This window comes from Schistocerca cancellata, chromosome 3, assembly GCF_023864275.1.
Source record: "Schistocerca cancellata isolate TAMUIC-IGC-003103 chromosome 3, iqSchCanc2.1, whole genome shotgun sequence".
NCBI classification, from domain to species: domain Eukaryota; kingdom Metazoa; phylum Arthropoda; class Insecta; order Orthoptera; family Acrididae; genus Schistocerca; species Schistocerca cancellata.
The window spans coordinates 563,310,478-563,328,581 of NC_064628.1; the positions used below are offsets into that span (position 1 = coordinate 563,310,478).

At 38.9% G+C, this 18,104-nt stretch overlaps 1 protein-coding gene across 1 annotated transcript in view; it reads right to left on the bottom strand.

Moving 5' to 3' along the window:
• The window catches only part of LOC126175418 (acetylcholinesterase-like), a 131,840-nt gene that overhangs the window by 77,374 nt on the left and 36,362 nt on the right, over window positions 1–18,104 (bottom strand). The window contains exon 4 of the mRNA XM_049922217.1: window positions 1,215–1,400. Coding sequence (XP_049778174.1) covers window positions 1,215–1,400 — 186 coding nt within the window. The remainder of the gene's footprint in view (window positions 1–1,214; window positions 1,401–18,104) is intronic.

Here is an 18,104-nt window from a genome sequence, read left to right on the forward strand (position 1 = left end):
GAGGTAATTCATCAAGCCAAGCTAAAATGTTTTGGTCACAAAAACGTACAATAAGAGTAATATGTGGTGTGAACTCAAGAACATTCTGCAGAGGCCTGTTTTAACTAGCGATACTAACTACTGCTTCCCAATGTATTTATTCCTTAATGAAATTTGTCGTTAAAAGAATATCACTTATTCAAACCAACAGCTCGGTTCATGGAATCAATACTAGAAATAAGAATAATCTTCACAAGGATTTAAAGTCACTCTTGTACAAAAGTGTGTGAATTATTCAGGAACACATATTTTCAATAACTTCAATAACCATAAAAAGCCTAACAACCAATGAAATTCAGTTTAAGAGAAGCCTAAAGGATTTATTGGTGGCCAACTCCTTCTGCTCCATTGAGGAACTTCTCAGTAGAACCAGTAGAGAGAGAGAGAGTACAATCTAACTTCTGCACCATTTCAGTGCAGTAATGTGTTCATTGTAAATAAGTATTGTAGTAGTTCTATTGAATCTTTATTACCTTATAAATAAAAAAAAACTTTCTTTTTAATTCAGTGCATTAATACGATCTTAGTAAATGAGTGTTGTAAAATGATCTTTTCATATAGTGTTCACTAAAAAAAGTTACGATCATTTCTCTTGAGATCTGTGGAAGGTACATTGTCTTATTTGCTTTAGTTGTAAATATTTGTCATGTATCATTGTTTTTCGGAGATGTTCTACGCCCTGGAGGACCTCCTCACTACGGATCAATGAAAGTAAATCTAATCTAGTCTCTAATCATCCTCATGCTGTCGATCCTTGTTGATTCTTCCCCCTGTAGGGCAGTTTCTCTTATTTGCCAACTAATTTTCATAATGTAAGATCTAAGTTTGAGAATATATCAATGTATCAACGGAAAATTATATTTACGGAAAAACTGTGCTGGACAACCAGCAAAAATAGTACATATTCACAAACATGGTTACATATTATAAACGTGGTAAAAAAAGTTGAGGGTGTCGCCGCTTTTCCGTAAACCAGCAAAAGATCCGACGGAACTGGATTCATTATAGGAGGCAACCACGAACATTCGCAGTGCGATGAAACTATTAACAGTTATGGTGAATTGCTTGAAACAATAATCAGTTTATTTACTTTTTTCCCATGCGTCTCGTTTTCATTTGAGTGTCCCATATATACTGTCAGTAGCTCAAACTGATCTCTGGAAGTAAGTACTAACCTGCAGACGCAGGCGACGTGAGATGAAGTGAAACAGAAACCCCTCCAGCGCTCTGACCAAAGAGCGTCACAAGTTGTGGATCCCCGCCGAAGCTGGCGATGTTCCTCTGCACCCAGGAGAGCCCCAGCTGCTGGTCCTTGAGTCCCGCGTTGCCAGGAACAACCTCGTCACCTGTGCTCAGGAAGCCTGCAACAGGATTGAAAACGAGCTCTAATTCAATTACATTATCTTCCACGTGGTACAATATCAATCCCTTAACATTCCTGTACAATGTTTCAACACGTCCATCCTTAGTTAGCGACATATGAATTTCTTTTCACTGAAACTTCTAGTGGTTTGAAGCTCACATTATAGGTTTTGACATGCATTCATCTATGAATAGTTTCCTGAGCGTCGACACATGAAATACAATGTGTCAGTTAGACAATTAGCATTTTCTTTATTGTGCGTATTAAGTCAGTATCCTCATGATCTAGCAGGAGAGATGATGTTTTCATCGATTCTGTTTCGATTTTGCTGTATGCTTGTATAAATTGACAGTTTTCTGTCGTTTATCTTACTCCTCAGTTATATACATATTGTACATGTCCATCAATGTGACAATAATGTCTAGTAACAACCGTCTTTCTCTAAACATTTGCCATCTTGATTGTGATAGTGCCATATTTCACAGATCTAAGATTTTTATTTGTTTGTTAATTATTTCCAAATCAGTTTTGCAGAAAATAAAAGTGTGTTGTTATAGCGCCATTTGTGAGAGTCTAAATTGCACGTAATTGTCTTTTATCCTGTAGGTAAAGTGTGGTTTCCTTCCAGGTTCGTTCGGGTAGGATTTTGAGAAGTTGAAACGTTTACTTCTTATTCTTCTGCACTTTAAACGCATCCTCACATAATTTACTTTAGTTTTGTTGTCTTTATTAGAAGTGGCTAACAATCGAATATCCTTCATGAGTTTTGTGGTAAGTGGGACTTCATAATCAGTCGGATTGTTCAGCCATAAAAAATATATTCGATAGTGAAAGCCTTTTTGGTGAGTTTAGTTTCGCACAAATGTTGGGGTTCCCTCTTCAACGTAATCGTCGTTCACTTTTAAGTACGTTGCAACAGCTCCATGAGACTCACTACATAGATACAATTAGCCAGGAAACTGAACCAGTTGATACACGTAGCCTTCAGTTTCTCGTCATCTTCAAACTCTTGTCCGTCTAGAAATTGTTACAAACATAAGCAAGGGCTACTGGCGCTGCCTGCATAGTCAGGGATTGTAGGGTGGGTGATTCAAAATTTTCTAATCGAAAGGCTGACTTTTATCCTTTCTGATGCATGGTTCGGGTTATGGTATGTAGACGTTTGCTGACGTGGAATACTATCCCTGGCCTCATTCCGGCGCCGTTGAATTTGAATGGTGCTACACAATCGGCGAGAATTTCCCAGTACATGGCAGCTGTATTGTTTACCTACGTTCCACGAATCAACCGAAATCACGATTTTATATGTCTGTCTACTGTACCTGCGACTTTGCTCTTCGTCATACACTTTCATACATCCAGTTTGATAGTCCCCACACAATTGCCTAACAATCCTTCATTCTTTAGTGTAGGCCTACAAACTAGGCACAGTTCTCGATAAAACTGAGTTGCTGTAGATCCCTCTGATCACTAAAATAAAAATTACAGCACTCACATCGCAACTGGCAGGACTCCGAAGACATTGTTTACTTTAATCGACAACCAGCCGACTACTGAATTCAAAGAATTATTTATGCATCTTGGCTAAAAATTAATAGAGTGCACTGCATTGGTTTGTATTTCGTCTGAGCTGCCAATATTTAAATATAAGGAAATGACCTTTACTTTTTTACAGTGCCTCGTAACTAACTTCTGTACAAGAGAGTAGCAATGTCTGTTTCATTTTCTTAATACACAGCGACAGATTCTTTTCCTTTTCTTTTCCGGTATTGATGTGTTTCATATTCTGTGTTTTGATAAATACGATGTCAAATTCGAGGAAAAATCGCAACATGATGAATTACACTTCTACCCTCTCACGGAAAACTAGCGTTCAACGAAACTGTTGCTATTTACAGCGATAAGTTCGAAATAAAAGTACACAGAATCCTCATGTATAACTGTATATAAAGACATGCATGTTGCCTGTACAGAATGATATCTAGATATTCGTACAATACATGTATACAAATACGATGGCGGACTGAAAAGCAATAACTCCGAATTCCTTATGCGAAGACCCTTAAAGCTTTTTTTAAATAAAACAATCGTTATTAACATTTTACATTGTTAATCTTCATGTCCACATATTTGCACCTTCCTGCCGCTAAAGGTCTCCGAACTGTAGCTTGTAACACGACTGTGTGTAAAGTAATTATGCTGGTGCGTGAGAAACAGCTTGCTGAAATCGAGTTTCGAATTCGACGAATTCGTCCGCACACGGTGCACTCCCTCCTTCAGCATGTCAATACCAAGCCACACACGGGCGATACGACATCAGCAACAACACCACGCCTTGGATTGACTGCCACCGACGATCGCCTGGACAGTTGCGATTTCACCCCATCCGGTTTTGATCAGTTCTCAAAACATAAAGATCACTTTCGTTGACTTCACTTTGATAGTAAGAAAGCGCTGTAAGCAGAGGTGAGGTTGTGGCTCCATCAAAAAGTCAAACATTCAACAGTGACGGTATCACCAAACTGGTCTTTCGCTGAGAGAAACATGTTCGTTGTTTCTACATTTACATTTACGTGATTACTCTGCTATTCACAATAAAGTGCCTGGCAGAGGGTTCAACGAACCACCTTCAAGCTGTCTCTCTACCGTTCCACTCTCGAACGACGTGCGGGAGAATGGAGCACTGAAATTTTTTTCCTGATATATCTTATTTTACCAAAAAAAAGTGTTCAAATGTGTGTGAAATCTTATGGGACTTAACTGCTAAGGTCATCAGTCCCTAAGCTTACACACTACTTATCCTAAATTATCCTAAGGCCAAACACACACATCCATACCCGAGGGAGGACTCGGACCTCCGCCGGGACCAGTCGCACAGTCCATGACTGCAGTGCCTTAGACCGCTCGGATAATCCCGCGCGGCTCTTATTTTACCGTGATGATCATTCCTCCCTATGTAGATGCCAACAGAACGTTTTCGCAATCGGTGGAGAAAACTGGTGATTGAAATTTCGTGAGAAGATCCCGTCGCAAGGAAAAATGCCTTTGTTTTAATGATTGCCACTCCAATTCACGTATCATGTCTGTGGCACTATCGCCCCTACTTCGCGACAATACAAAACCAGCTGCCCTTCTTTGTACTTTTTCGATGTCATCCTGCAGTCCCATATGATGCGGATCCCACACCGCACAGCAATAGTCCAGAATATGGCGGACAAGCGTGGTGTAAGCAGTCTCTTTAGAAGACCTGTTGCACGGTCTAAGTGTTCTGCCAATGAATCACAGTCTTTGTTTGGCTCTACTCACAACATTATCCATCTGATCGTTCAAATTTAGGGTATTTGTAATTCTAGTCCCTAAGTATTTAGTTGAATTTACAGCCTTCAGCTGTGTGTGACTTATCGCGTAATCGAAATTTAGCGAATTTCTTTTAGTACTCATGTGAATAACTTCACACTTTTCTTTATTCAGGGTCAATTGCCAATTTTTGCACCATACAGATATCTTATCTAAAGCACTTTGCAATTCCTTTTGGTCATCTGCTGATTTTACAAGACGGTAAATGACAGCATCATCTGCAAACAATCCACGACGGCTACTGAGCCTGTCTCCCATGTCGTTATTATGTATCAGGAACAATAGAAGACCTATAACTCTTGCTTGGAGAACGCCTTATATTATTTCTGTTTTATTCGATAACTTTCCGTGTATTACTACGAACTGTGACCTTTCTGATAGGAAATCACGAATCCAGTCCCACGACTGAGGCGATATTCCATAGGCACGCAGTTTGGTTAGAAGACGCTTGTGAGGAATGTATGACAGGACAGTTGCAAGTTAGCGCCAAATGTAACACTCGCCTGCAATCCTCTGGGAGGAATTTGATGTTTGACCGTGAGTTAACCTAATTGGTAGAGGGTATCGAACAGTAATTTCGTATATATGGCAGTTAATAGAAAACTGAAAGGCTTTATTTTGAAGGTAGTGAAGTTCACGTGAATGAAATAACAAACGGTTGCCAGCCTAATTATGCATCATAATTTGAACATTTTGTTTTAAGAAAAATAAATATGAGTTACTAAATTGACTTTCATTAATTCTCCTTTTAAATTGTGCAATGAATACACACAACTACCGGATGAACAGAGTAGTGGGTATCAGTAGTTACTATTTACACAAATCAGCAATAATAGGATATTTAGAAGTTATTTCACTCGTAGTAATAATAATTACTGTTGCAATCAATAGCTAACTTAGCATTAGGATGTTACCAAAGACCTCACGAGACTAAATTTGGCCATGACAAGAGTCCTGGTTTAACCAGCATACAGACACCACAAATGAGGTTAAATAACATTACACAGACACTTTTTATACTCATACTTTTATGGAAATGCTTCAGATGACTTTAGCAAAACCAATATTTAGTTTACCTTTCTGGTAATAGAAAAGAATATAGTGGGAACCCATAAACTGAAACTGTAGACCAGGCAAATTCTGTGACTATTTCAGAAACAAATTGCAATTTGCCAATATAGATTTCTAATCCCACTTGAAGTAATTTATATGCTCATACTTCAAAGCAAGTAATTCAAATATTAAGTCCAATTATCTTCAGGAAATAGTTCATGGTAATAATCAAAGTAAAACTACTTTTCATATAGGTTCCATCTGTGTGCCTTATCCATTACCTGTGAAACAGGTAGTTTTATGGTAACGCTACACACTTTGGCACTGAACTTTAGCACATTTAGTACAGAAGCAAACCATTAATTGGTTAGAAACAGGATACTCGTTTCTGCCCATTTAGGATGGGATCCTGCATTGATTTCATGATCAGAACTATTTTAAGGTTCAAACACATGTTTATATCACTGGAATTATTATTGAAAACCACTCACATACACATACTGGTTCATACTGTGATACATATCTGAGTTCCTGAAGTTGGCGAAGCAGTGGCGCAATAGTGGTGGGAAGCACGTGGTGGCTATCTGGTCTTGATGTTGAACTTCCTTTATAAATTCATCTTCGCGACGTATTATCCTCGTTTTAGAGCCATTCCATAATGACAAGAGCACCATACGACAGCCGAAACCACATCCGAGGCAATTTCAATATAAATTGCCTTTCAAATGCCTCATCGGCACCCTCGATGTTAACCATACAACGGCTAGCCACTGACTGCGTAGCATGGTCACCCAGTAGCCGCCCAGATCGACCGCCAAAACCACCTTTTAACGGGTGCCAGGCCACTTCCGTAGCGGAGGGGGTTCCCTACAACTTTTATACTATAAAATGCATGAACTAGTTTTTAAAGTACAATTTCTCTTTCTGAACATACATATTTTATAAAGTTTCATTACTTTTAAACATTATTTTCGTTTCCATAATACATATATTACAAACTTCCACTTTCTCTCTGACAAATCAATGACGTTCATTAGTAAAGAACAACCACTTCATAGTTACATACACATAATTATACAGTATAAACTACTTACAATCGATATTGGTGTTACAAACGGTGTCGAAAGCCTTCTGTAAATCTAAAAATATGGGATCAATTCCACATCCCCCGTCGATAGCACACATTACTTCATGAGTATAAAGTGATAGTTGCGTTTCGAAAGAACGATATTTTCTGAATCCGTGCTGACTAAATGTCAATAAATCGTTTTCTTCGAGGTACTTCATAATTTTCGAATACAGTATATGTTCAGAACTACTGCAAATCGACGTTAATGATATGGGCCTGTAATTCAATGGATTACTCCTACTTCCCTTTTTGGGTGTTGGTGTGTCTTGAGCAATTTTTCAGTCTTTAGGTACGAATCTTTCTGTGAGCGAGCGGTTGTATATAATTGCTAAATATAGACCTATTGTATCAGCATACTCTGAGAGGAACCTGACTGGTATACAATCCGACCGGAAGCCTTGCTTTTATTAAGTGATTTAAGCTGCTTTGCGACGCCGAGGATATCTATTTCTATGTTTCTCATCTTGGAATTTCTTCTCGATTGGAATTCAGGAATGTTTACTTCGTCTTCTTTGGTGAAGGATTTTCGTAAACTTGTGTTTAATAACTTTGCTTTATTGGCACTGTCATCAGTGACTTCACCGTTGTTATCGCGAAGTGGAGGTATTGATTGCGCCTTGTCACTGGTGTGCTTTATTTATGACCAGAATCTCTTTCGGTTTTCTGCCACATTTCGAGACAGAGTTTCGTTGTGGAAATTATTGAAAGCATCTCTCACTGAAGTACGCGCTATATTTCGAACTTCTGCAAGACTTTGCCAGTCTTGGGGGTTTGCGTTCTTTTAAAATTGACGTACTTTTTTCGCTGCTTCCGCTGACCAGTTTTGTGCACCATGGGGGATCAGTACCATCACTTATTTATTTATTTGATATATATATGTCTCAATTGCTGTGGATACTACCTCTCTGAAATCATTCCAAAACTTTTCTACGCGTACATGATCATATCGGGAGGAGTGCAGACTCTCTCTTAAAAAGGCGTTAAGAGTATTTTTATCAGCTTTTTTAAATAGATATACTTTGCGTATCTTTTTGATGGTTGTAGGAGTTACGGTATTCAGCCTAGCAGCTACTGCCTTGTAGTCGCTGATCCCTGTATTCGTCACAATACTCACTATTTGTCCAAGATTATTTGTTGCTAAGAGGTCAAGTACGCTTTCGCAACCATTTACGCTCTGCGTGGGCTCATGAACTAATTCTTCAAAATAATTTTCTTAGAAAACATTCCGTTCCATTTCGGATGGCGTTTTATGCCTGCCGCCACCTTTAAACGTATAATTTTTCCAGCATATCGAGGGCAGATTAAAGTCACCACCGACTATAATTGTATGAGTGGAGTACCTATTTGATATGAGACTCAAGTTTTCTTTGAACTGCTCAGCAACTATATCTACTGAGGGGGGTCGGTAAAACGATCCAATTAATGGTTTAATCCGATTTTCAGATATAACTTCTACCCATACTATTTCGCAGGAACTATCCAATTCCACTACAAGGCAAACTACTTCTGACAGCAATAAATACTCCACCACCAATTCCATTTAATCTATCCTTTGTGAATACTGTTAGATCGTTAGGAAAATTTCTGTTGAACTTATTTCCGGCTTTAGCCAGCTTTCTACACCTATAACTATTTGAGCTTCAGTGCTTTCTATTACGGCTTAGAGCTCTGGTTCTTTCCCAAAACAGCTACGACAATTTACAACTACAATACAGATCGTTTTTACAACTAACTTACTGTGTTTTACCTGCCCCCTTTTAGATGGACGCCCATTCTGTGGTTTCCTGACGCCCTCTAACGTAAAAAAACCACCCAGTCCCTTCCGCACAGCCCCCGCTGCCCGTGTAGCTGCTTCCCGTGTGTATTGGACTCTAAGCGGAACCTGGAAACCCATACCCGATGGCGCAAGTCAAGGAATCTGCAGCCTACACGGTCACAGAACTGCTTGAGCCTCTGATTCAGCCCTTCCATTTGGCTCTGCACCAAAGGACCACAGTCGGTTCTATTGACAATGCTGCAGATGGTGAGCTCCGCCTTCATATCGCAAGCAAGACTGGCAGTCTTCACCATTTCTGCTAGCTGCCCAAATCCAGACAGAATCTCCTCCGATCCAATGGGATATACGTCATTGGTACCGACATGAGCCACCACCAGAAGTTGGATGCACCCTGTACTCTTCATGGCATCTGGAAGGAGCCTTTCCACATCCAGAATGACTCCCCCTGGTGTGCACACTGAGTGCACACTGGCTTCCTTCCCATACTTGACAGCCATGTTCCTAAGGGTCCCCATTATGCACCTGACATTGGAGCTCCCAACTACAAGCAAATCCACCCTCTGTGAATGCCCAGACCTTACAGGCCAAGAAGCTTCCTCTGGAACAGGGTGGACGATTGCATCCGGCTCAGAGACATCGTCAGCCACAGATAATGCCCAAAACCTGTTCGCCAAGCAAACCGAGGAGACCCTACGATCGGCCCCTCAGAAAGTTTTTTGCTGCCTGCCAGACTTTGGAATGATCTCCCCCTCCACCACGGGTGTGGGGTCAACCTCAGTTCAGGCAGTACTCGGGGAAGCCACAGCAGCGGACCGAATGGGGAACACATGGGACATGCTCAACATCTCTCGCATCCCCATGTCCGACCCCCAACAGTGATGCCCCTTGGCAGCAGCCTCAAGCTGTGTGACAGAAGCCAATGCAGCCTGGAGCTGTGGGCGAAGGGTCGCCAACTCAGCTCGCATCTGTACACAGCAATTACAGTACCTACCCATTACTGCAGTCGCTCCTGTTTCAAGCTCCTAAAAATATACAACAAATGAACAGTGTACTCGCCTTCTAAGCAGCAGGAACACAAGGTGTTCTGTCACTAACAGTCTATCCGAAACTAAGCTATACTAACCAAAACAAACAAAAGACTGTACAATATGAGGGTCGATAGCAATGGCGGTACGGTATGCTACACTGGTATTAAAATAAAAGCTTGAGCCTAGTAAGCACTTGACCACACAAGAAATTATAAAAATAATCTAGTAACTACACAGGTACCTGTAAATAAATAAGTCGCTCCTGCTGGAAGCTCATAAAAATATACAACAAACGAATGGTGTGCTCGCCTTTTTAGCAGCAGAAAGATGAGGTGCTCTGTCACTGACGGTCTATCCGATACTTTCTATCTGTTACAACACACTGGAGAACAAACTTGCAGATCGTGGTGTCTCCCACCTTTCTATCCTTTCTGAATACTGTTAGATCGTTAGGAAAATTTCTGTTGAACTTATTTCCGGCTTTAGCCAGCTTTCTACACCTATAACTATTTGAGCTTCAGTGCTTTCTATTACGGCTTAGAGCTCTGGTTCTTTCCCAAAACAGCTACAACAATTTACAACTACAATACCGATCGTTTTTACAACTAACTTACTGTGTTTTACAGGAAAGTAATCGAACCTATATCGATAACTGCAGTGACGTCACTTTCTTATCCACACCGTATCAATATATAATCGAAAGAGCAAAATAATATCATTGAATGTAGCTTTTAGCTAAGCAATGGCTTGCCTTGCCTCTCGCCAGGGTGCACCTGCGCGTTCTGCCACACTGATGTAATGATGGCCCCCACCAGCTCATACGTACATTAATCCTTGTTCCGTAGATAAAGAATACGACATTTCGTAATGATATGGAATGTGTCACTTTAACATCAGTTTTCTTTACACAATATTATTATTCTTTTTTTTTACAGTTACTGCTTATTTCATATCTAAGAATTCATCTATTGAGTAGAAGGACCTGTCATTCAGAAAGTCTTTTAAATTGCTTTTAAATGTTAGTTAGCTATCTGTCAGACTTTTAATACTATTTTACAAATGACCAAAGATTTTTGTGGCAAAGTGAGATTTAATCCAGAATAGTGAAGACGATCATTTCTTTTAGTGTTGTAGCTTGTGCATTTTTCTGTTACTTCTAGATTGGGATGGGGTATTAATGACAAATTTCGTATATATATATATATATATGTATGTATGTATGTATGTATGTATGTATTGCAAAGGTACTATGAATATCCTGAGTTCCTTAAATAAATGTCTGCAAGGTGATCTTGGGTGGGATCCAGCTATTATTCTGATTACATGCTTTTGTGCTATGAACACTTTCTCTCTTAATGACGAGTTGCCCCAAAATATGATGCCATATAAAAGCAGTGAATGAAAATAGGCATACTAGGATAATTTACTGATATGTTTATCACCAAACCCTAATTGCATAAGTAACTGAACCTAATCATTTCAGCAGATCATTGATGTGTTTCTTCCAATTCAATTTCTCATCAATGTACCCAGACATTTTGATAAATTTTGAGTATTTTGCCTTAGCAACAGACTTCTGTTCATAGTCTATATTTATCATTGGTGTTATGCCATTTACTGTACAGAATTGTATAAACTGTGTTTTCTCAAAATTTTGTGAGAATCCATTTGCAGAGAACAACTTAATAATTTTCTGAAAGACATTATTTGCAATTTCCTCAGCTAATTCTTGCTTGTTGGGTATGGTTACTATACTTGTATCATCAGCAGAAAGAATTAGCTTCGCATCTTCATGAATATAGAGTGGCAAGTCGTTAATATATAATAAGAACAATAAGGGACCCAAGACTGAAACCTGTGGGACACCATTCTTGATACCTCCCCAGTTAGAGGACTCTGGTGGCTTTTGCAGACTATCTGTACTTTTAATTTCAACCTTCTGCATTCTTCCAGTTTAGTATGAATTAAACCATTTGTGCACTGTCCCACTCACACCACAATACTTAAACTTATCCAATTCACACACTCAAAAGCCTTTGAGAGATCACAGAATATCCCAATGGGTAATGTTTGGTTATTCAGTGCATCTAATATTTGATCAGTGAAAGCACTTTAGCATTTTCTTTTTAATAGCCTTTCTGAAAACCGAACTGACATTTTGTTAGTACTTCATTTTTACAAATATGTGATGCTGCTCATGAATTAATTACTTCTTCAACGATTTTGGATAAAGCTGTCAGAAGTGAGACTGGGTGGTAGTTGTTAGCATTAGATCTATCCCCTTGTTTATGCAATGGTTTAACAATAACATATTTCAGTCTGTCTGGAAAAATGCCCTGTTTCAGTGAGCTACTACATATGTGGCTGAGAATCCTACTTATTTGTTGGGAACAGGCTTTTAGTACTCTGCTGGAAATGACATCAATTCTGTGTGAGCTTTTACTTTAGAGTGAATTTATTATTTTCCTAATTTCAGTAGGAGAGGCGAGTTGAATTTTAATTTAATCAAATTGCATGGATATTTCCTCTTCCATATACTGCCTTGCATTTTCTAATGAATAGCTGGATCCTATTTTCTCTACAACACTTAAAAAATGACTATTAAAAATGTTTTCTACTACTGACTTCTTGTTAACAAACTATTCATTTTGTTTGGTAGAAATACAGTCTTCCTGTGCTCTCAGTTGCCCTGCTTCCCTTTCATCAATATTCCAAATTGTTTTAATTTTATTATCAGATGTGCTAATCTCAGACATAACGCACATACTTCTGGACTTTTTGATAATTTTTCTTAATAAAGTGCAGTAGTTTTTATAATGTTCCACTGTTTCAGGATCATTACTCCTCCTAGCTATATGATACATTTCCCTTTTCTGTTTGCAAGATATTTTTATCCCTCTAGTAAGCCATGGCTTTTACATGGTTTCTTGCAATTATATTTCACTGTTTTCTTAGGGAAACTGTTTTCAAATATACTCATAAGGTATCAAGAAATAGGTTAAATTTAAATTAGCATCATGTTCTCTGTACACCTTATCCCAGTCTAGCTGTTGCAAGCTTTCCCTAAAATTTTGAACTGTTAAATTGTTAATTGAACGTTCTATTTTGGAGTACTGTTTTGCATTACTGTATGTAACTATTTCATATAATGTAACTAAATGTGCATCATGATCAGGCAGACCATTCTTAACAGGGAAAGTTTTTATTTGATTAAATTTATCTTGGTCTATGAAAACATTATCTATCTGTGTGCAGCTTTCCTGTACCGCCCAAGTAGTAAAATCAATAACTGATATCTAATTGAAAGAACCAGGTAATATTTCAAGGTCAAGCTTTCTATCAGACTCTTTCAGAACATCTACATTGAAATTCCCATAAACAATAATTTGCTTTCCTCTAACAGATAGCACAACAAAGAATCCAAGTTTTTCAAAAATAGTTGAACATTTCCCAATGGCTACAATTATAAAAGTTCCATTATTTTGTTTAAGCTCACATGCACGTGCTTCTATTTGTTGATCTATACAAAAAAATTTAGTTTCCGAATTTTTCACTCTATGACAGATTTTAACATGTATGGCAACGTGCTCCTCTCTCCATAGTGTCTCTACATGCATGTGCTGAAAGCTGATATCCATCTACATTTACCATTTCCATACCTGTCACTATATGATGTTCAGGCAGGCATAGTACATTTATTCCATCCTCAGTTTCTACATCTTCTAAACAAACAAGAAACTCATCTCTTCTAAACAAACAAGAAACTCATCTACTTTGTTTTTTTAATCCCCTGCTACTCTGATGCAATATATTAACATTATTTTCACTTTGCTTTTATGTAAATCTTGTGACATACTAACATTATTTTTCATTGTACTGTTACGAGAATCTTGTGATATTTTCACATCTCTAGTACCTGCCTGTTTGAACTTCTCACTAAGCCTAATTTCAATCAATGTAAGATGGTAGGACACTGATCATAGCCTAAAAAAGTACTCCTATGAGTTTCAGTGCCCGCCCTAAAGATAATTTTCTATCATTCCAGCCAGTTTACCCTTCCCTTTCCTTCTGAGATTCAGGCCATGTCTTGTGAAGTCCCACTGACCAATACCATCATCAGGAACCAAACCTGTGCCTGACAAAGTAACCACCCCAAGCAGCTGATCTAGTTCCATATTGGCCCTCCTGACAGAGCTGTTCAATTGGGACCGATCATACCGCATGAAAGCAGGAACCAAGCCAACATTTGCATGGTTCGTTGCAGATGCTATTTTTAGCAGGTCACACTCAATATTGGATCTCTGATCCCTATCAATGCTGTTTCCCGCTCCACACACTACCACAACATGATCCTGCTTTGTAAAACCCTTGCGCAATGATCCTACATCCTCTATCACTTGGCCAAGACATGCACTGGGCTTGAAAATACTTGTGACCTAGTACCTGTCACCTAATTTTTCCGGTAAGATCTTGCCCACACCTCGTCCATGGCTACTACCTAACAACAGAGCTTTCCTCCTTCTTTCTACTTTTTTTGCAACAGTTGGTTTCCTAGTGAAAGCCTGCTGACTGCTGACTACACTTACATCTACTTGAGCCTCTTCCTTAGCTGACTGAGGTAGCAAGGCAAATCTGTTGTTTGTGCCAGTGATGAAACTGTCAGATACCGTTCTCTTTCTGTGGCCCCTGTTCCTTGCTACCACTTCCCACCTGTCTTCACCCTTCTCCCTCTCCCTTAACCTCATCAGTTCCTCCCTAGCACTATCCAGTTCAGCTTGAAGGGCTCTAATCTTCCCTTCTGTTCCGCTATTTTCCTATCCCTTGAACATAGCCTGTAATGCCGTGGAAGAGACCCATTTGCTTCCCAATTCCCATGCCACTACATTCACCCCAATGTAATCATCTGCCACAACAGTTGCACAGAACCATAGAACTGACTTTCCTACGGCAACTAAAACACTTCTTGCTCATTGTTGTTTAAAATATTTTACAAAATTTATCTAGGCTATAACGTAATGTTCTATTAACTACAGATCAAAAGAGTCACTAAAGTTATATGGAATACTAATGGACGTGTATATTATTAATGTAGTTACATAACGCAGTTAAGCTAACGTTAAAAATCAAAACTCATATACTCTAAAAATGAGGCCTAAGATCGTGTATGCACGAGACGTCCTTTACGCATTTTGAAAAGAAATCAAAGATTGAACTTAAAACCTTTAATTCCCAGAGTAGATACGGCACTACTAAATATATGTGTAATGAAAACAACCTAAATTCTTAACTTAATACTTAAAGAAATGTCTTAAATTTGTATGTAATCCTCACTCGTTTACCATCGATTGCTGGAGGATGGCCGTCAAAGGTCAAGCGCATTTAGTTATGTGCGACATGGACGCTTAGAGCAATTGCTACAATTGAATATCGTTTCGAGCATGTGGGTGGCGTAATTCCATCAACTTATACGCCCGAGGAGGACATTACTCGGATTTGGTGGATGACGGCTCTGGAATTTAATCTCGTATTAACGGGTAAATAATCCACGTGCAGATTGGAATTACAGAATAACAGGCATTGGCGAACGTTGGACTTGTTTGGAGAGCACAGTAGTATGTGGACTGTATGAAAATTCGAAACTATCCGCTGATCTTAGGCATCATTGTATTATGTTTAGTTGATTCGATTTTCTTTAAAAGTTTTACTGGTAGCCAACCTACATTGCTAAAAATGTCTGTGTCTGCATGACACAGTCGTTTTTGTTTAGTGAGTCTGAGCCCAGTTTTTAATTTATCAGTATTTTTACTTATCCCTTGTTAATTTTATTTTATTTTTGTTAATTTTATTTTAATTTAATTTTGTACTCAGGATTAATTTAAATGTTTTTTTATTAGTGGAAACATTATTTACACTTTGTTTTATGCAACAAGGCGGGGTCATTTCCATTTTATCATATTTTCTTGATATAGTTAAACTTATATTTTACAATTGTCCGTTCCTTATTTTCATTTGATGAGCTTGCAGGTCTCAATTCACATGTTAACTATTGATGAATTCTTTTTCGTTTTGGTAATGAGTTAATTGAAACCTTCTTTGTGTCTAGTAAGGCCTGCATTTCATAGTGTGCCATTTGCAATTACTGTGATTGAAGGTCCGCGCCATGTAGTTCCTTCCAAACATCAACGGAAAGTTTCTCAATTTTCAGTCACTTGAGACTTGTTTCTCAATTTTCAGTTATTAAGGTTACTCTGTCTCGCTCTCACTTTTTTCTTTCTTACATTTAATGTCTCTTCTGGACGGCCTTTCATGTTGTCTTTGTGACCTGGAATCCTAACACTACTAGCTAGTCTCTTGCTGCAGTGTTTCAGATATCATACACTGACCACTATTGGAGGGGGGGATCGCAACGCCAAAGAATAATTAATGTAGAGTACTGAAATTTCGGAAATACAGTTGTCTAGGTAACATATGTAAGTGACTATTATTGCAAGATCACAGGTTAATTAATGTAAGCGACAGAGAAGCCACTGGAAATGTGAAATGCTGACACATTAATAACCGGTGTAACTGCCAGAAGCTGGAAATGCGTCATCGTTGTGTTGTACAGATGCCGGATGTCAATTTGTGGGAGATCCATTCCTCTTGCACTTCGTCGGTCAACGCAGGGACGATTAATGATGGTTGTGGATAACGCTGGAGCTGTCGTCCGACGCTGTCCCATATGTGCTCGATTGGAGACAGACCGAGCAGGACACAGCAGCTTGTCAACACTCTATAGAGTATGTTGGGTTACAACAGTGGCATGTGGGCGAGTGTTATTCAGTTGGAGAACAGGCGTTGGAATTGATTTCATGAAGGGCAGCACTGTAGGTCGAATCACTACATTGACGTACAGATTTGAAGTCAGGGTGCATGGGATAACCACGAGAGAGTTCCTGCTGTCATACGAAATCGATCCCAAGACCGAAATTCCAGGTTAAGGTCATTTGCTACTGAATCTGATTCAAAAATTCGATTTTTTTCCCGTCTTACATCAATATTTAGAGTTTTGTGCACAAAATAGTAGTTAAATTAATCGATTCGGGCATCGGGAACTTCTTTAAAAACAAATTTAAATATATGTCGGTATGCGGCAACGGCCGTGTTTCGGATGCGGTCGGATTTCAAATGGCGTAATTATTATTTTACCACTTCGAAAAGATACACTGCATAATCGTTTTTTGTGTTGGCAGTACTGTTAGCACACACGCCTTCCGATGCTCCTTTGCTTTCCTTTATATAGCTACGGTTGTCGAGAGTTGTTTGTGTTCAAACTTCCGTACATTGTTGAGTTGTTGGTGCTGTGGCATTGCCGGAAGTAGTTATGCCTCCAAAAAAGTGTTTTGGAACGGGAAAACGTAAGTTTTACGGTAATCGGTTTACTTCGTTGCAAAATAAGGACCGTGTAATTACTTCCACAAACCAACTGGATGCTATGTCGACTCCGCCAAGTGCCCCAAGACAGTAGCAAAATATTTGAGTACCCAGAGTGGCATTTCAATAAAATATGATCAAAACAGTGTAACGGAATGTGTTTCCATAATTGCTGAATTGAGTACTTTATGTTCGCTTCTAAAGAATGCTGCTGAGTGTGCGCTTTGTGGAAAAGGTGGTATTAAAATTGTCGAAGATTTTGAAGGCAGGAAAGGTGTGGTTAATAAATTAAATGTGTTTTGTGATTTGTGTGGAATAACTAAAACAGGGTATTCTTCTGGATTGTGCAAAGGAAGAGTTTATTACACAAATACCAGACTTGCATATGGAATGAGGTGTATTGGGAAGGGTAGAAAGGCAGCTCAAACATTCTGTGCTTTCATGAATATGCCCCCACCTACAAGATCTGAGAAGTACACACAGTTACGTCCTGAAAGTTTTGGTCAAGTGAGTGCTGTGTCAATGAAGAAACTATGTTATGCAATGAAGGTGACACTGATATAGCTCCAGCCTTTGATGAAACATGACAGAAGCGTGGTCACCTATCATTGAATGGTGTTGTCACCGCAACATTCCTCGAAAATGGAAAGGTGGTTGACATAGAATGTATGACAAAGTACTACGATGGTTGCAAAGGAAATAACCAGGATCATGTTTGTGTTCAGAATCTTTCTGGGAACAGTGTTAGAATGGAATCAGAGGGAGTTCTCAGAATATTTCAAAGGTCAGAAAAGAATTATTGTGTACAGTATGTGAAGTACCTTGGAGATGGAGACTCCAAAGGGTTTGCAAATGTGTTGGAAAATATGCCTTATGGAAGAACTGTAAAAATTGAAAAGTTTGAGTGTGATGGTCATGTTCAAAAGAGGATGGGTACACGTTTAC